General features: G+C 35.8%; 1 protein-coding gene across 1 annotated transcript in view; it reads right to left on the bottom strand.

Moving 5' to 3' along the window:
- The window catches only part of LOC103809659 (chromosome unknown open reading frame, human CXorf30), a gene marked incomplete at both ends in the record, with an annotated part of 67,262 nt that extends 54,358 nt beyond the window's left edge, over positions 1–12,904 (bottom strand). Inside the window, 3 exons of the mRNA XM_009082514.1 lie at positions 999–1,096; positions 8,767–8,904; positions 12,793–12,904. Coding sequence (XP_009080762.1) covers positions 999–1,096; positions 8,767–8,904; positions 12,793–12,904 — 348 coding nt within the window. The remainder of the gene's footprint in view (positions 1–998; positions 1,097–8,766; positions 8,905–12,792) is intronic.
- Positions 12,905–13,645: the final 741 nt, after the last annotated feature.

The raw sequence follows: 13,645 nt of genomic DNA, 5'->3' as shown, positions 1-13,645 counted from the left end.
TGAAGTTCACAATCAGGATGCTACACTTGAAGGAAAGAAGAGCAAAAACGGAGTGATGCACAATTTAAATATTTTCAGAAATGCCTACTGCTTTGGATATTTTCCCTCATATAAACACATGTAAAACCAACTGATGAGACTCCTCCTTTCTGTGACTGGAAGAGGTATTCCCTTAGTACTTGTATCACATATTTATATTTACAAAAATGTTCCTGCAGAAAAATACTGTACCATCCATTTCTATTCATAGAACCTGTTACCACCATCCATTATTAAAGGAGCATTTCTTAGCTGCTTCCAATTCATGCAGAAAGCAGAATGTCAAGATGATACCATTAGAGAAGACAAAAAAATTAGTTCTGAAAAGAAAAACCATGCAAAGTGTAATTCAAATATAAATACAATTACAAATCTGTGGAAAATTAAAACAATATTAGTTTAGCAAACCTACTAAACCATTATTTTATCTTTATGCACTTAAGTGACTTAAAACATCTAACTTATTTCATACGAGGCAATTATTCTTCTAATATGACTAACACTATTTTTGAGAGTGAACATATGCATTCATCTAGTAATACAAATATGATTAAATACATCCCAATGATTAATGACATTTAAATGACAATAATAATTTGGCATGAATAAGGAAGAAAGGTACCAAAAGAGCCTTATTCTGTTGTATAGAAACTGCTTGAAGCTTTTATAGAATTCAGCCCTATTTGAGATCCAAAATTAGAAGCAGACATCACCAGAATAAAAGTGCAATTTTCCAAACAGGATAAAGATGCACCTGTTCCAAGCATTCATTTCAGTGCATAACACTGAGCTTCAATGAGGTCTTAGTAAGTACTGAGCTTTTATTACTCCAAAAGTGATTGTGTGTGGCCACTTCATAAAACTGATTAATCCTCTGTGATGGCAGCCGGAACAACAATAAAAATTACATTTTTCTTCTAATGTAGTAGAAGAAAATAAAACATTTAGAGTAATCTTACCAGAGCTCTGCACTTCACATCTATGGTTTTTTCTGGTGCTGCAGGTCTGCTGTTAATCTTTAAGGAGAACCACACTTTGCAATTTGAAGAACTTCCTCCTATGTTAAAAAGAACAAAACGCCTTACAAATCATCCTGTGAGGAGATCAATCCTAGCAGCCTTCAAATCAATGACAAATTGGAACTTTTAGCAGAAATGCCAGTTACTGTTCATACTGAGACAAAGCAAATCAAGAACTGATTTAATCACTGCCAACAAACTGCATGATCTAATCCCTCCTTGTCTGGATTCAAAATAGTAACTAAATCAATATATACAAAAATGGAATGGAAATAGCACTTTGGCAAATCAGTTTCCTAGACTATCACATTGTTTCTGAATCTTAAATATCATTGATTTGTAACTAAGATTTCATGTCAGACTGGCAGTACTTTTATAACTTTATATTATATCAGGCAAAATTAAAACAAAACTAGTTCCTCTTATATGATCTTTGGTATATCAGAGAAATTAAATTCTGCTCATTTACACAGAACTGTTGCTGTGCAATTTCAGCCAAGCAATTTGAGCTTTGCTAAAGCACATCTTCCAGAGAAACTTTGGGCCTTGATTTGAAGACATCCACTAGCAGTTTGTTCTAGTGGATAATTAGTGGCATTGGAAGACATTTAAGTACAAGTCTAATTTCTGATTTCCATTAGATTTGCTTCAATGTCCAGCCAAAAGATTTTGTAATGACTTTCTCTGATAGATTGAAGAGATCTGGCAGTAAGTATCTAGCACTTTCCTGTCTTTAGAACACAGTCATGAATACTAATAAAATCATCTCTTCAATCATGTTCAGATAGGTGAAAGAGGCTGAGCCCAAAGTCCCTCATCATAAGACCTGATCTTCACAGCACAAATATTTCAGCTGGTAAGTTTTTTGCAAGTATAAATGGTTGTTCAGCACCTTTTAATAATGCATACCCAAGAACTATTGGCACTACTCCTATTTGTCAGTATATTGTATGAGATGAAAACAGCCTTAATCCTGCTCCTGTCACTTCCCTGAATTATACACTAGAGAGCTCCATTAGCACTTCTGTTCTACCACAGCATTAGTCTTGGGAGCTCCTACTGGTTTTCTTTTTGCTGTGACCCCAGGTCTTCTCAGTCACTGCTTTTCTTCTTGCAGTTCCTCATTCTGCGTATATGACTTTCTTCCCAAACCCTATTTGCAATAAAACTGTGTCTGACTGGCTTTAATTGTATTACTTTCTTAAAACCTTCACTGAATACATCCTGTATTAACTCACCCATTTTGTTCTGGCTAATTTCATACGCATACAGTTTACTGCTTTTTATTACAAGCAGAATATTACAGCCTTCCATATAGTCTCAGTATCTCACAATCTATAAAAATTAACATTATTGAGGTAAAGACGCCTTCCAAATGTCCATGAAAGGATTCCTGCATCTATGTGACTGAGTTTAGAGGTAAAAAGAGAGTATACAGAAAAAAGATGATTTCTGCAAGAAGGGAAGATCACCTTACATCAAAACAGATGATGTTACCTGGAATCTGAAATAAAAGTCCTCAATTAAGCACCAAAACAAAATCAAAGGTTGCCTATAAGTTGGGACATCAGTCAAACTGTGGACAGCATACAACAGAAGGCTATAAAATTCAGGTAGGAAACAGCTAAGGAAAATTTTGAAGCTTTGAACATATTGAAGCTTTAGCTCCCTAAAAACAAAACAAGCCCAAATATATCAAAGACAAACAAACAAAAAATCCCACCTAAAACCCCTTAGTTGTATCTCAGCAATTCTCTTTCAAGCCTGAAGAAAACCTTGCACGGCTGAAAATAGGTCTAGTATTAGAAATCAATTTGCTGATATACAGAGCAGAAAGTCAGGAGTTTGGGGTTTTGTTAGGGTTTTTTAAGAGTTTTACTTTAGCAGGTAGTAGATGCTGGGAAAACGTCTCATGGAGATAAACTCAATACACTCATGCTGAAACACAGAAATGGCTCATTTGTGACTTACAGAACAAGATTATATCTGTCCCTGTTTTCTGCACACATTTAACAACAGGCAGGAAAGAGAATAGGCACTTTTCTTTTTTGCTCCACTTTTCTAACTTGCATTGACATTTTTAATTCATTTGAAGTCTTTTCTTAAGGCCTGAGCAACAAACTTTGATGTCTTATGAGATAAACTCCATTTGACTTCAGGCCTGTATCTCTTATCTTCTCACTCTGGGGCTTCAATGACAAATAATAATCCTTAGCCTCCTTTATGCAACCAGCAGGTCATGATCCTGTCAGATCTCATAACATAAACAAAACAAACCGTAGTCAGGATTTCAGACAGAAATCACTACTAAAAAGGAGTGAGGGAAAATCTTCTGAACATAAGAATGCATCTATTTCAATATTTAATCTCACTATCTTCTCTTTTGGTCTCTCCCTTGGTCAATAGGCTTTTGCCTTGACTAGTAAGGGTCAAGCATCTGTCATCCATGGTTAGAGCAAATCAACATCTTACATATATTAGCTACTGCACATTGAATCAGCATCACTGTGAAAGAGTTTACTTATTTTTAGTTTGTAGAACTTGCCCTGATTATTTTGTCCCTTTTCTTATTAATGATTGGCAGCATAGAAAGCTGTGTACTTCCTATTGCATGTATTATCCTGAACTGGGGGGATGACAAAACCAAAACCCAAACATGTTTCTGGTATTTCTGTATCCATTCCTTAATAATAAGTCCATTACTTCAATTAATATTTAGCTACACTAATAACATTTGTGAATAGGCAGTTCTGTATTTAAAACTACTAAATTACAATTTACATGAAAATTGAACTTGAACCTTCAATAAGCATTTCAGGTTACAATTTCAAACTTCCCTTCCAAACCTCATTCCAGCTTATATGACATATCAAAATCAACAGTTTTTCTTCCAGTGGGTTGAACATCCATTTGTAATCCAATCAGTCTTGTGTCTTGGCCTACTTTTCCTTCATGATTCAAAGAAACTGTTTCTCCCATGCCAGATCTTGCAATTTTATTGAGCAATTTTAAAAATGTTATAGAATTCTGCCTAATGAGTCAGTGTTGTAAGCCATACACTTTTAAATTTATACTTTGTACTATGTCCTGAAGGGTTATCAGTTGTGAAATCTCTTTCTTCTACTCAAAAGATGCTTTTCTCTACTCACTTGAATGAGAATACATTACTACCATATCTAGCCACAAGATGAAATTTCTGATCTCTCTATCCCCTTCCTCGTCCTTTCCTTAAAATTACTTTTTGTCCTGTGTCTGCTACACCAGCCATTAAATGTGCTGTCAAGCATTAGCAGTTAAAAATAGAAAAGATTCTTCTCTCCTGTCTGGGGCACAGCTGCCTATCATTCAGCTCAATGACATATCACAGATGATGAAGGAAGATTTGGCTTGGTCTCCTGAAAATTGTAGAATTCTGGAGTGTTTGGGAGTGGAGGTGTGGATATGGACCTGATGGGGAAACTGGAACTGTAGTGCTAAATAAAATTAATTTCTTTGAAATACTTTATCTTAATTTTACTGACTTCTCATATTGGCATCAATAGTATGACTACCTAAAGAAAAAGCTGAGTTTAATTGATTTTTCAAATTTAATGCGAGTTCTTTCTACAGCATTTTTACCTAATATTTGTAGAGCTAACAGAGCAATCGAAATAAGTAGATTAAATTGCAGTTTTAAATAAAACACTTGGTATGGTTTCTAGCAATAACAGGCAAAGAAATAACACAGGATGATTTCTTGATTCTCAAAAAGACCTTTCCAGGCTGTTAGTGACACATATTCTCATTGCCTGGGCACCATTAATGTTGTCCTCACAACACACTCCACTCTGTGTCCACACACTCTGTGTGTTCTATCACAGACTACTAGGAAGGGTTTACACCTGACCTATCATGTAATAAGCCCCACTCATTATTTTTGCTAGGGATTTTGTTTTGCAGAATATTTTTTCATTAAATGTGTTGCTAATTGACAAAATTCCATACATACACATTTGAGGTCTGCCAGACATGACAGAATGAATGTGTTTCTCAGCAAAATGGTTTACAGAGACTATTGGAACTGGCATAATGTACATCACAGACATTTTAATTAGGTAATAAAATTTAATTTGCTTCTATGCCAATGCAATCCTATACACTATGATATCCAGAAATATACAGATGTACAGGTCTACAAAAGGAGTGACTAATACAACACCTGCAGCAGGAAGGAGGATGGAACCTAAAGTTCACAGCAGCTTTACACCGTGAGCAGTTACAAATTGCTTCTGTTCTTTATTTTAAATGGGCTGCCACACTTTGCACACATACTATGTCCCACAACACTCCGTGTGGGCCATAGGTCCCTGGAGCATTGCTACATCTGAATTGTTTTGAAACAATATGTTAGTTTATTAAGGGAATCAAGCAGTTCTGAGGCTCAAAAAGGACACAGGAAAATGCTTAACATTTAGCAGACTGCAGAACTGCAGAAGAACACCTACTGAGAAAGCCAGCAGTAATTGAATGTTCTTTTTGATAAAGGAATAAAACATAGAACAATCTGATTCTGAATGTTCTACATACGCTAAACCATCTCCAAAAGCTTGTACAGACTAGTGTAACTGCACATGCTAAAATGCTATCAAAAAAAGAAAAGAAAAGCAAGACTGGTTGTATTTCAAATTTGCAAATATGCATGCATTTTACATGGGGATTATTTTCTTTGGGTAGCTCTTCTCAAACTTTTTTTTCCCCCTGGAGAAAATTAGTTTCTATTAAAAGAAACTAATCTGAAGGTGGAGCACACCATGCTTGAACATAGTGTGCAGATTTGACTACGAAATAGCTTTACTACACCATCAAAATTTATGGGGCAGGTAACTCAAAATTATTTTTAAGAGCAGTCTTGTTAGAAATATAGTACTTCCATTAAAAAAAATGCATGTGAGACATATCAATTATATCTTTAATATATTAAATTATGCGAATCATTTTTTGCTGCATTAATACTGAATAAATCTTATCATTCACCACTGCATACTCAGTTCTTATGATCTTTCAAAAAACTTACAATGAATTAATGCAAAGCCTTATTTTTAATTTTTGCCATCCTGAGTATTGTTTTCCTCTTAATCACCTTACACAGTTGTTAGAACAAAGTCATTATTTTATTATCTTCCTTATGTGAATACTCCAATGTGCTACCACAGATGTTCAGCCCTGAGGGATGGAAGTCCAGGAGGTTCACATGTGCAAGAATGATTACGTAGCAAAGTCATCATTCCTTCAAAGAGCCCACTCAGAAGCAGTTTTAAAACACAGTGGGGAAGACCCTGGACTTTCAGAGACATAAGAACTAGAATGAAAACGCAGGCTGGAACACATTGCCTGCCATTGGAGGCTTGGTTGAGGGACAAATTAGCTTAAAAAAGAAAATTAAAAGGCTTTCCCAGAATGAATGTTGGCCTAACCACTTTGACTATGCTTTTTCACCATGGCCTACTTGCAAGTAGTGCATCTTTTTGATGTTATGCCTTTCAAGTACAAGGAAATTCAAAAACTTGACAGTGGCATAAAAATCTAAATGCATTCCATAAGACAAACACAATGGGAAGTGTTTTTGATAAAGGCAGCGCTTAGGGCACTCACAATAAGACAACAGCACATGCAAAATTCCCCTGTGTTTACAAACAAACATTCTGCATCTGTAGCACTCAGCTCTGAGAGACATCACTGCTGGCAGAACCTGAAAAGCTGTTGCTTAATGCCAGCTCCATGCTGAGACTTGCTGCTGGAGAGGAGAGAGGATTTGCAGTTGCAGTGCAAGCCTTAGCCACTGCACCAAATGGGCCAACTTCCCATCTTGACCCTTCTTTACAGGGGATCAAATTCCTGAGGAAGACTGAGCTGGTCTAGCAGAAGCTGAGCCCAACATCCTCCCCACTGCCCACAGCTCCACAGCAAAGAGGACAACACAGGGGCAATTGTCCAAGGGCAGTTCAGTTCAAGAAGTTCCCATGAACTCCATAGTAGAGTAAAAAATTTCCTCTGAGAGGAAATTTTAACAAGTGTAGGAGACTTCAAAGTGAGACTGTAACACACATACCTATTAATGGCTAATATTTATTTATGATTTCAGCACTTAATTATCTAGGAATATCTAAAGCTAAATCTTACCTAAAAGACAAGCTTCATCCTACTTTCAGTCTTAGCAAACACTCAGCCTTGTTTTACTTTTGGCTCCCATGAGAAAAAAGCCATAGGACCTCTTGTCTTCCAAGACAGAAATATGTTTTGGAAAGAACTAAGACCCCATGTCAGTTTAGAAAAGTGCAGGCCCCTGTCACTACATCTGCTCTGCAGACATGTTTCTGTTTGGGTTTTGGCTTGTTCTTCCCCCCCCCCCCGGTACGAGGCAACACAAAAAGGATTTGTCATGAGGAATCACTGTGGTTTTCACTGCAAGTACTAAATGTGCTTTTTCTTAAAAACATCTGAAGCAGAAAAAAATCATCAACAAATTTCAGAATCATTAGCTTTTTGGAAGAGCAAAATGAGTGATTTTGATTGAAATTATGAAATTAATATATGAAAGCTATTCCAGAAATCATCATCTTCTCCTACAATCATAATTGCAATTTAATTTGAAGAAGAAAACAGGAAAAAGGTAAATAAATGCATATATGCCTACATTATGCATATGTGTGTGCACCTGAAGATGACATTGAATGTTAAGTCGTGTATAACAAGGTAGTAATTTCTAGTATGTTTAAAAGGTATAATTTTCATTGAGTGACAGCAAGACAAAAAGCTTTGGTGTACTTGTTTATCATTAGAGATTTTTTCCTAGCATTACTCAGCTATGAACATCCTCATACTTGTTTTGGCCTCTATTGATTCAAATCTGTCTATTCATTTTTCCTACATCAGAAATCCACTATTTTCTGTTACCCAAGATCAGCCACATTAGCCCTGGGGATGCTCAGCTCCAACATGTACTTCTTCAGTGTGTGATGCCTCTGGGTCAAATGCAAGGAATTTGCATTCTGCTAGTGGTGTGAACCTTACAACTACTAAATCCTAAATCTTGGAAATATCCATTAGTCATTCTACTCTGAAAAGTCTTACAATAATTAATTTTTATGTAAAACTGCCATAAAAATATAGGGGTAAAATAAAACTGTGTAGGACAAAGTTAAGAGTCTGTTAGTTCCTCTTTGAATAAAGTTCAGAAGAAGACTATCATGGAGGTGAGATCAGGTATTGCTATATTCCAACTCTATTTGGCTATTTTCAGCAGATTCTTTCCTCAGTGGCATCTATGACTGACAGGTTGAAGACTTTTTACCACAGTGGAATGAAGTGGAGCAATATGAATTTCAGAAATTAACTGCTTTGACACCAGCACTATTACTATTATTAGATAGTTTTAAAGAAAATGTTTACAAAATTCTGTCCCTCTCTGACAACAAGCAACATCTAGTGACATCATTGAGGAAAAAAAAAAAAATAAGAGGAAAAACAAAAATCAAGCTCAGCTTAACATTTCATAAAAATGCTACAAAATACATCAAAGGAAGTTCCATAAATTTGTGCAATAAAAATTTTACTTAACACTATTTGCAGGCATATGGCCTGGCATGCTAAATATACATTAATTTTCAAACAAATTATGAGATATATTTATAAAAATTGACAACAGTCTTCTCCATAATAACAAACATACCCATGTTTGCTGCATCAAGAGTTTGTGGTGTCTCTGTTGACAATTTCTGAAGGGACTGTTCACCATCTGTCTTCTCTGGTGAGCTGTTATCTCGAGGCTGCTGTTGGTCTTCACATTCAGCAACAAATGAAATTACACCTAAAATAAATAGATAGCAGGTGCTCTATTAGCCAGGGCATTAGCTTTAAAAAACAGACTGCCAGACATGTACAAGTATTTCCTCAGTTCAATACTAATAAAATATGAAGTAATACTTCCACTGCAGGTGTCAGCCATCCAATTATAATTTATGGCTATAAAAATAGGTCTCAAGCGAGTAAAAGGAAATTAACCATTTTTTCTCCCAAAAGTGCTTTTCTACTTACCTGAACAGATCTGTGATAAATATCTGAAAAGAACAGTGGTAAGTAAAACAAGCAAATCCACTTAAAAAAAGTTACAAAACTTGGTGCTCAACAACAGCACATTTTTCCTAGCTCAAATTTCTATTCTTGAGTTTTTCTGCTATTTTTTGTAATCAGTGTATCATTCTAATGCTAGAAGATAATAAACACAATGGTTAAAATATTCCTGGGATATATTTTTGCGTTGTATGTTAAGTTGCACTTAAGTATTTCAGGAAGATAAAATACATAGAGACTGAAAACCCAGGATTTTTAAATTGGCAGATCTCTAGTTAATAATACAAAATCTAGTTTAAAAAAATCCAGTATGCATATGGTCCCTTTAAATAACATTAATGCTGTTCTGGAAGATTTGATGTACCAGCTTTAAATGAGCAGTTTTCATGTCTTCCATTATGTGCTGCTGTCCAAGAGTTTTAAATATACACAAACTACGCATCACTACTATTGTATCTAAATTACTCAGTGTTTCAATACATTCTGGAGAGTTTAACAGCTAAAATAAATATATGTTGCAGGCTTAATTCTTGCCTCATAGGTACAATAAAAACTAATTTGAGGAGGTGACCCATGCTATTATATAGTAAGAAAATTTCCCATTTAAGATTATTAAAATGTATGTGAATTGTCTCCCAAAGGGAAATTGTTTATCGTGATTTATTAAGGGTTTGATATACTATTAACAGTGGAACTATTAATAAATCAATATGTTTTTAGGAGAGCCCAGAACAATCAGATTTGAAAATACCTATACCTAGGGGTATTTGCTTTTCAGTTTTGAGTGGTTTAGAGGTGTGGTAACAGATCCCATGGCAGAGAGGATGTGCTGTGCTCCTGACTAGCTGAATTTAGCTCTTTCCTAGCTACTGGAACAGCTAAAGAGCAAAGCTGATGTGGGAGCTGGAACAGGGAGCAGCAGAGAGGGGGAGAGGACAGCACACAGGTCCCACAGGCTCAGGAAGCCTCTGTGACTTTAGTCCTGCAGGAAGCTGCATGAAACTCCATGATCTTTAAGGTCCCTTCCAATCCAAACCATTCTAGGAGTCTAATTTCATTTTAGGAGGGTTGAGTCTTAATAAAATGGCCTCGTGATCACTTTTGATTGTAATATTATGCTAGAATAATGCCACTCTTAAAAGAAAAAAAAAGGCAAATAAAATGTAACTGAAGTCAATGCTACTAGGAAGCACAAGACATATTCAAGCATCATGAGCTTTGGTCTATTCTGGAAAAATTCTGATCTATTCTGTGGAAAACAGAAATAAAAATTCTATAAAAGATAAAGCAATTTGTAGAAGACACTTAATCAAAGGTAAAGGAAATTGCTCTATTACTGCTGAAGAATTTTATCTCGTGACAGAATCTTGTGTGAGGTGTTTATTAGCTATTACTTCTGTGCTAAAGCTGTCGTGCACCTACAAACCAGCTGAAGCAGATAATATTAGCACTCTATTGGAATGCTTTCAAATGGACTTTTGAAAAGAACTGGGCCCATTTTTAGCCTAGCAACCATAAACCAGCAAGACAGAAAGCAAAAGAAGCATAATTTTGTAGCTATGTAATTTTGCAACTAAAAGGACTTTGAATGTAACTGAAAAATGCAGATCATTGGCTCAGTACAACTTGTACAAGTTCTTTTATTAGAATTTATTTTAATATGACAAAAAAAGTACTAGAACACCAAGGCTACAAACTTTTCTATTTACAAGTTAGGAAGTTCTAAACTAGAAATTATCGATTGGCACTATAATAGAGTCTTCAACTAGATATCTAAATAGTTGTTCATTTTTCCCTGCCGGATGAAATTTATTCACTCTCTGGATAACTTTGGAGCATTGCTTTTTGTTTCCAGTCATTCAAAATGCTGGGCCCAATCACCTCTTTCTAAACAAATTCACCAAACTGAATAAAGAATACCTTTTTTGAGTAGTGCTTAAGTTATACTTTGCCTGTAGTATCTTGAACCTAGAAAGAACTAAGATTCCTAACTAATTCCCGACTTGAATCACCTACATCTAATCTCTGACCCTCAAGCTGCAGGATGGCTGCTGAAAAATCCTGAAAGTGCCAAAAATGTGTCTATCTATCTCAGCTTTGACACTGAAGCTTCCCAGGACTTAAAAATTCTGCTTTGGAGAGCAAAAGTGACTTCCCAGCCTGGCACAGTCTGAAGCAGACAGAGTTCCATCCTTGTTGAAGCCTAACGTGTTACCCTAGGTAGGACATGTGGTAGTTAGGTTTATATCAAACCTAAAATCAGCCAGCAGAATCAGCTGGTGCCTTTCAAACCTGTGACAATGGCCTCTCTTCCCTCCACCCTTCTCCCCTCTGCAGCAGCTGAAGGACTAAAGAGTGTGCATGAATTTTGGGAACATAACCAACCCTCTGCTCCAGAGGAAGAATGAAGATGATTTCCTAAGGTAGTGATTAAAGCAAGCACTGAGCCAGGGGGTGGATTGCAGATAACTGGGCCCTGTCTCTTTTCAAAAGATAACTTTAGCCTTCTATCAACTTATTTTAAAGTATAAAATAAATGAAGTTTTCTAGGAAAAAGAGCATATGTGTGTTCACGGCATTTGAAGCAGTAACTTTTTGTCAGGTTAGAGACACTGACTGTTCTCTCTTTTTTTCACTGGGTGAACATATAATACTTCAAAACAGAATGGAAACCATTGTAATAGAAGTCAGGGGAATGACAGAACATAGGAGATGTAGCTCTGAACATCCATCTCTGTGCCTTTGAAGGCAAGGCTTTTATCACCTGCTATTAATTTGCTGTATCCCTTGGAGCCCCATCTACCAAAACTTTCCATATATATAAAAGAACTGGTGATTTTCTAAGGCAGAAGAAGAGATAATTCCTAAATACTTAATTTTTTTAAAAAAGGCTTAAGTTAAAATACAACACATCCTCAATATTTCCTGGTGCACATTTCTGATGGTTACAAATTTCACGACTCCTGTGCATATAAAGTGAATTTAGTCCGAGGGCTATAGATCAGGGGACTGAGGTCTTTCTACAGCAGCAGGCCAAGCTTTGCTGCATGCATTAATTTCTTTTCACAAATCACCTGTGAATTGAGATGGTATTATTATCTACATTTTACATATCAGATACTAAAACCAAAATGGACAAAAGACCAAACTAGTTTGGCATCCTTGGGGACAAGACTTAATAGCTTTTTAATGCTGAGAAAACAGCTGTCATTAATCTCAATTGTCTAAGAAGGGAGCAGAATTAGGTGGTTGGAGTTAGGAGCCCACAAAAAATCACAACTCTACACACTAAGCATTTTGGATTGTATTCAAGAGGTGTTGGAAAAGTAAATTTAGACCTAATAACTTGGTGACAATTCAAAATCATTCTTTCCTGTTGAGTCAATTTTCATGACCTCAATTAAATGTAAAAAGTTGTACCTATTTGGCATTTTTGAAGGACCTGGCCACATATTTAGGAGTATGATACCTTCACAAATAAAAGTATGAGCCAGCTTAAAAAACAGTAATCACAGCCTTCCTTCCAGAATAAAGGTTAGGCTGAAAAAATGTAAACATTAATTGTAAATAGATGTAAGCTGCTAATTAATAGGGATATTTTATATATTTGAGTTCTATATTGTACCTTGAAAGACTCCTCGTCTCCACGGAGATATAATCAAAGCATAAGTGGCTGTGTCATCTGGGTCAACAGTAATAAGAGGTGCACCACTCACCATTGAAAGATCTGAATATACCTGGGGAAGGGAATCCACAAAGAGAAGTCATCAAAAGCAAGTTCACATTGCAAGAACACCATAGACACAAAATCCATTCTACTTGCTTTGAAAAGTAGAATACAAAGTATGTTGTCACTAAGTTCTATCCTTTATGCACATGTAAGAATATTTACTGTGAGAGAAATGTTGGCATATGCAGATCATATCAAGCACAAATTCTGCAGCCATTACTCCATGTGATTAAAAGTTATTAAAAAGATATATTACTCAGACAGTGCAGCTACTTGTGTATGCATAGATTGGCACAGTCAGGCCCTTAGTATTTTACATACATTTTCTTTAGAAGTGTACAAAGAGGCTGTGCAGTAGTGATCCATCTAACTAGACAGAGCAAAGCAAAATCTGAAGTGTCATTTTCACATCATTTTCTAAACCTCAAGTGATATTAAACTGTGCTTTTTGATATGTGGCATTTTGTAAATTCCATGCATACATGGCATACATGGTAACTACCTAAAAGACCAGCATAATTTTCATGTGCTGAATTTTAGATTTTGTAAAATAGAAAGCTCATTGCAAGAATACAGGCTGAAAGTATTTTTCAATTGCGTCTCATTTCTTTCTCCCTTGTACACATTTGTTACAGACAGACTTTATGAACAGCTGTCTTCTACAAAGATTTCTTTTGCAACACTAAACAGCATTACATGTACAGATCATTTTCATCCTTCCAGAAGTTAACTTATAAATAAAAAAAAT

The sequence above is a fragment of the Acanthisitta chloris genome, unplaced genomic scaffold, assembly GCF_000695815.1.
Source record: "Acanthisitta chloris isolate BGI_N310 unplaced genomic scaffold, ASM69581v1 scaffold14539, whole genome shotgun sequence".
NCBI classification, from domain to species: domain Eukaryota; kingdom Metazoa; phylum Chordata; class Aves; order Passeriformes; family Acanthisittidae; genus Acanthisitta; species Acanthisitta chloris.
The sequence above is the reverse complement of the archived record's forward strand: the minus strand, read 5'-3'. Positions and strand labels throughout refer to the sequence as shown.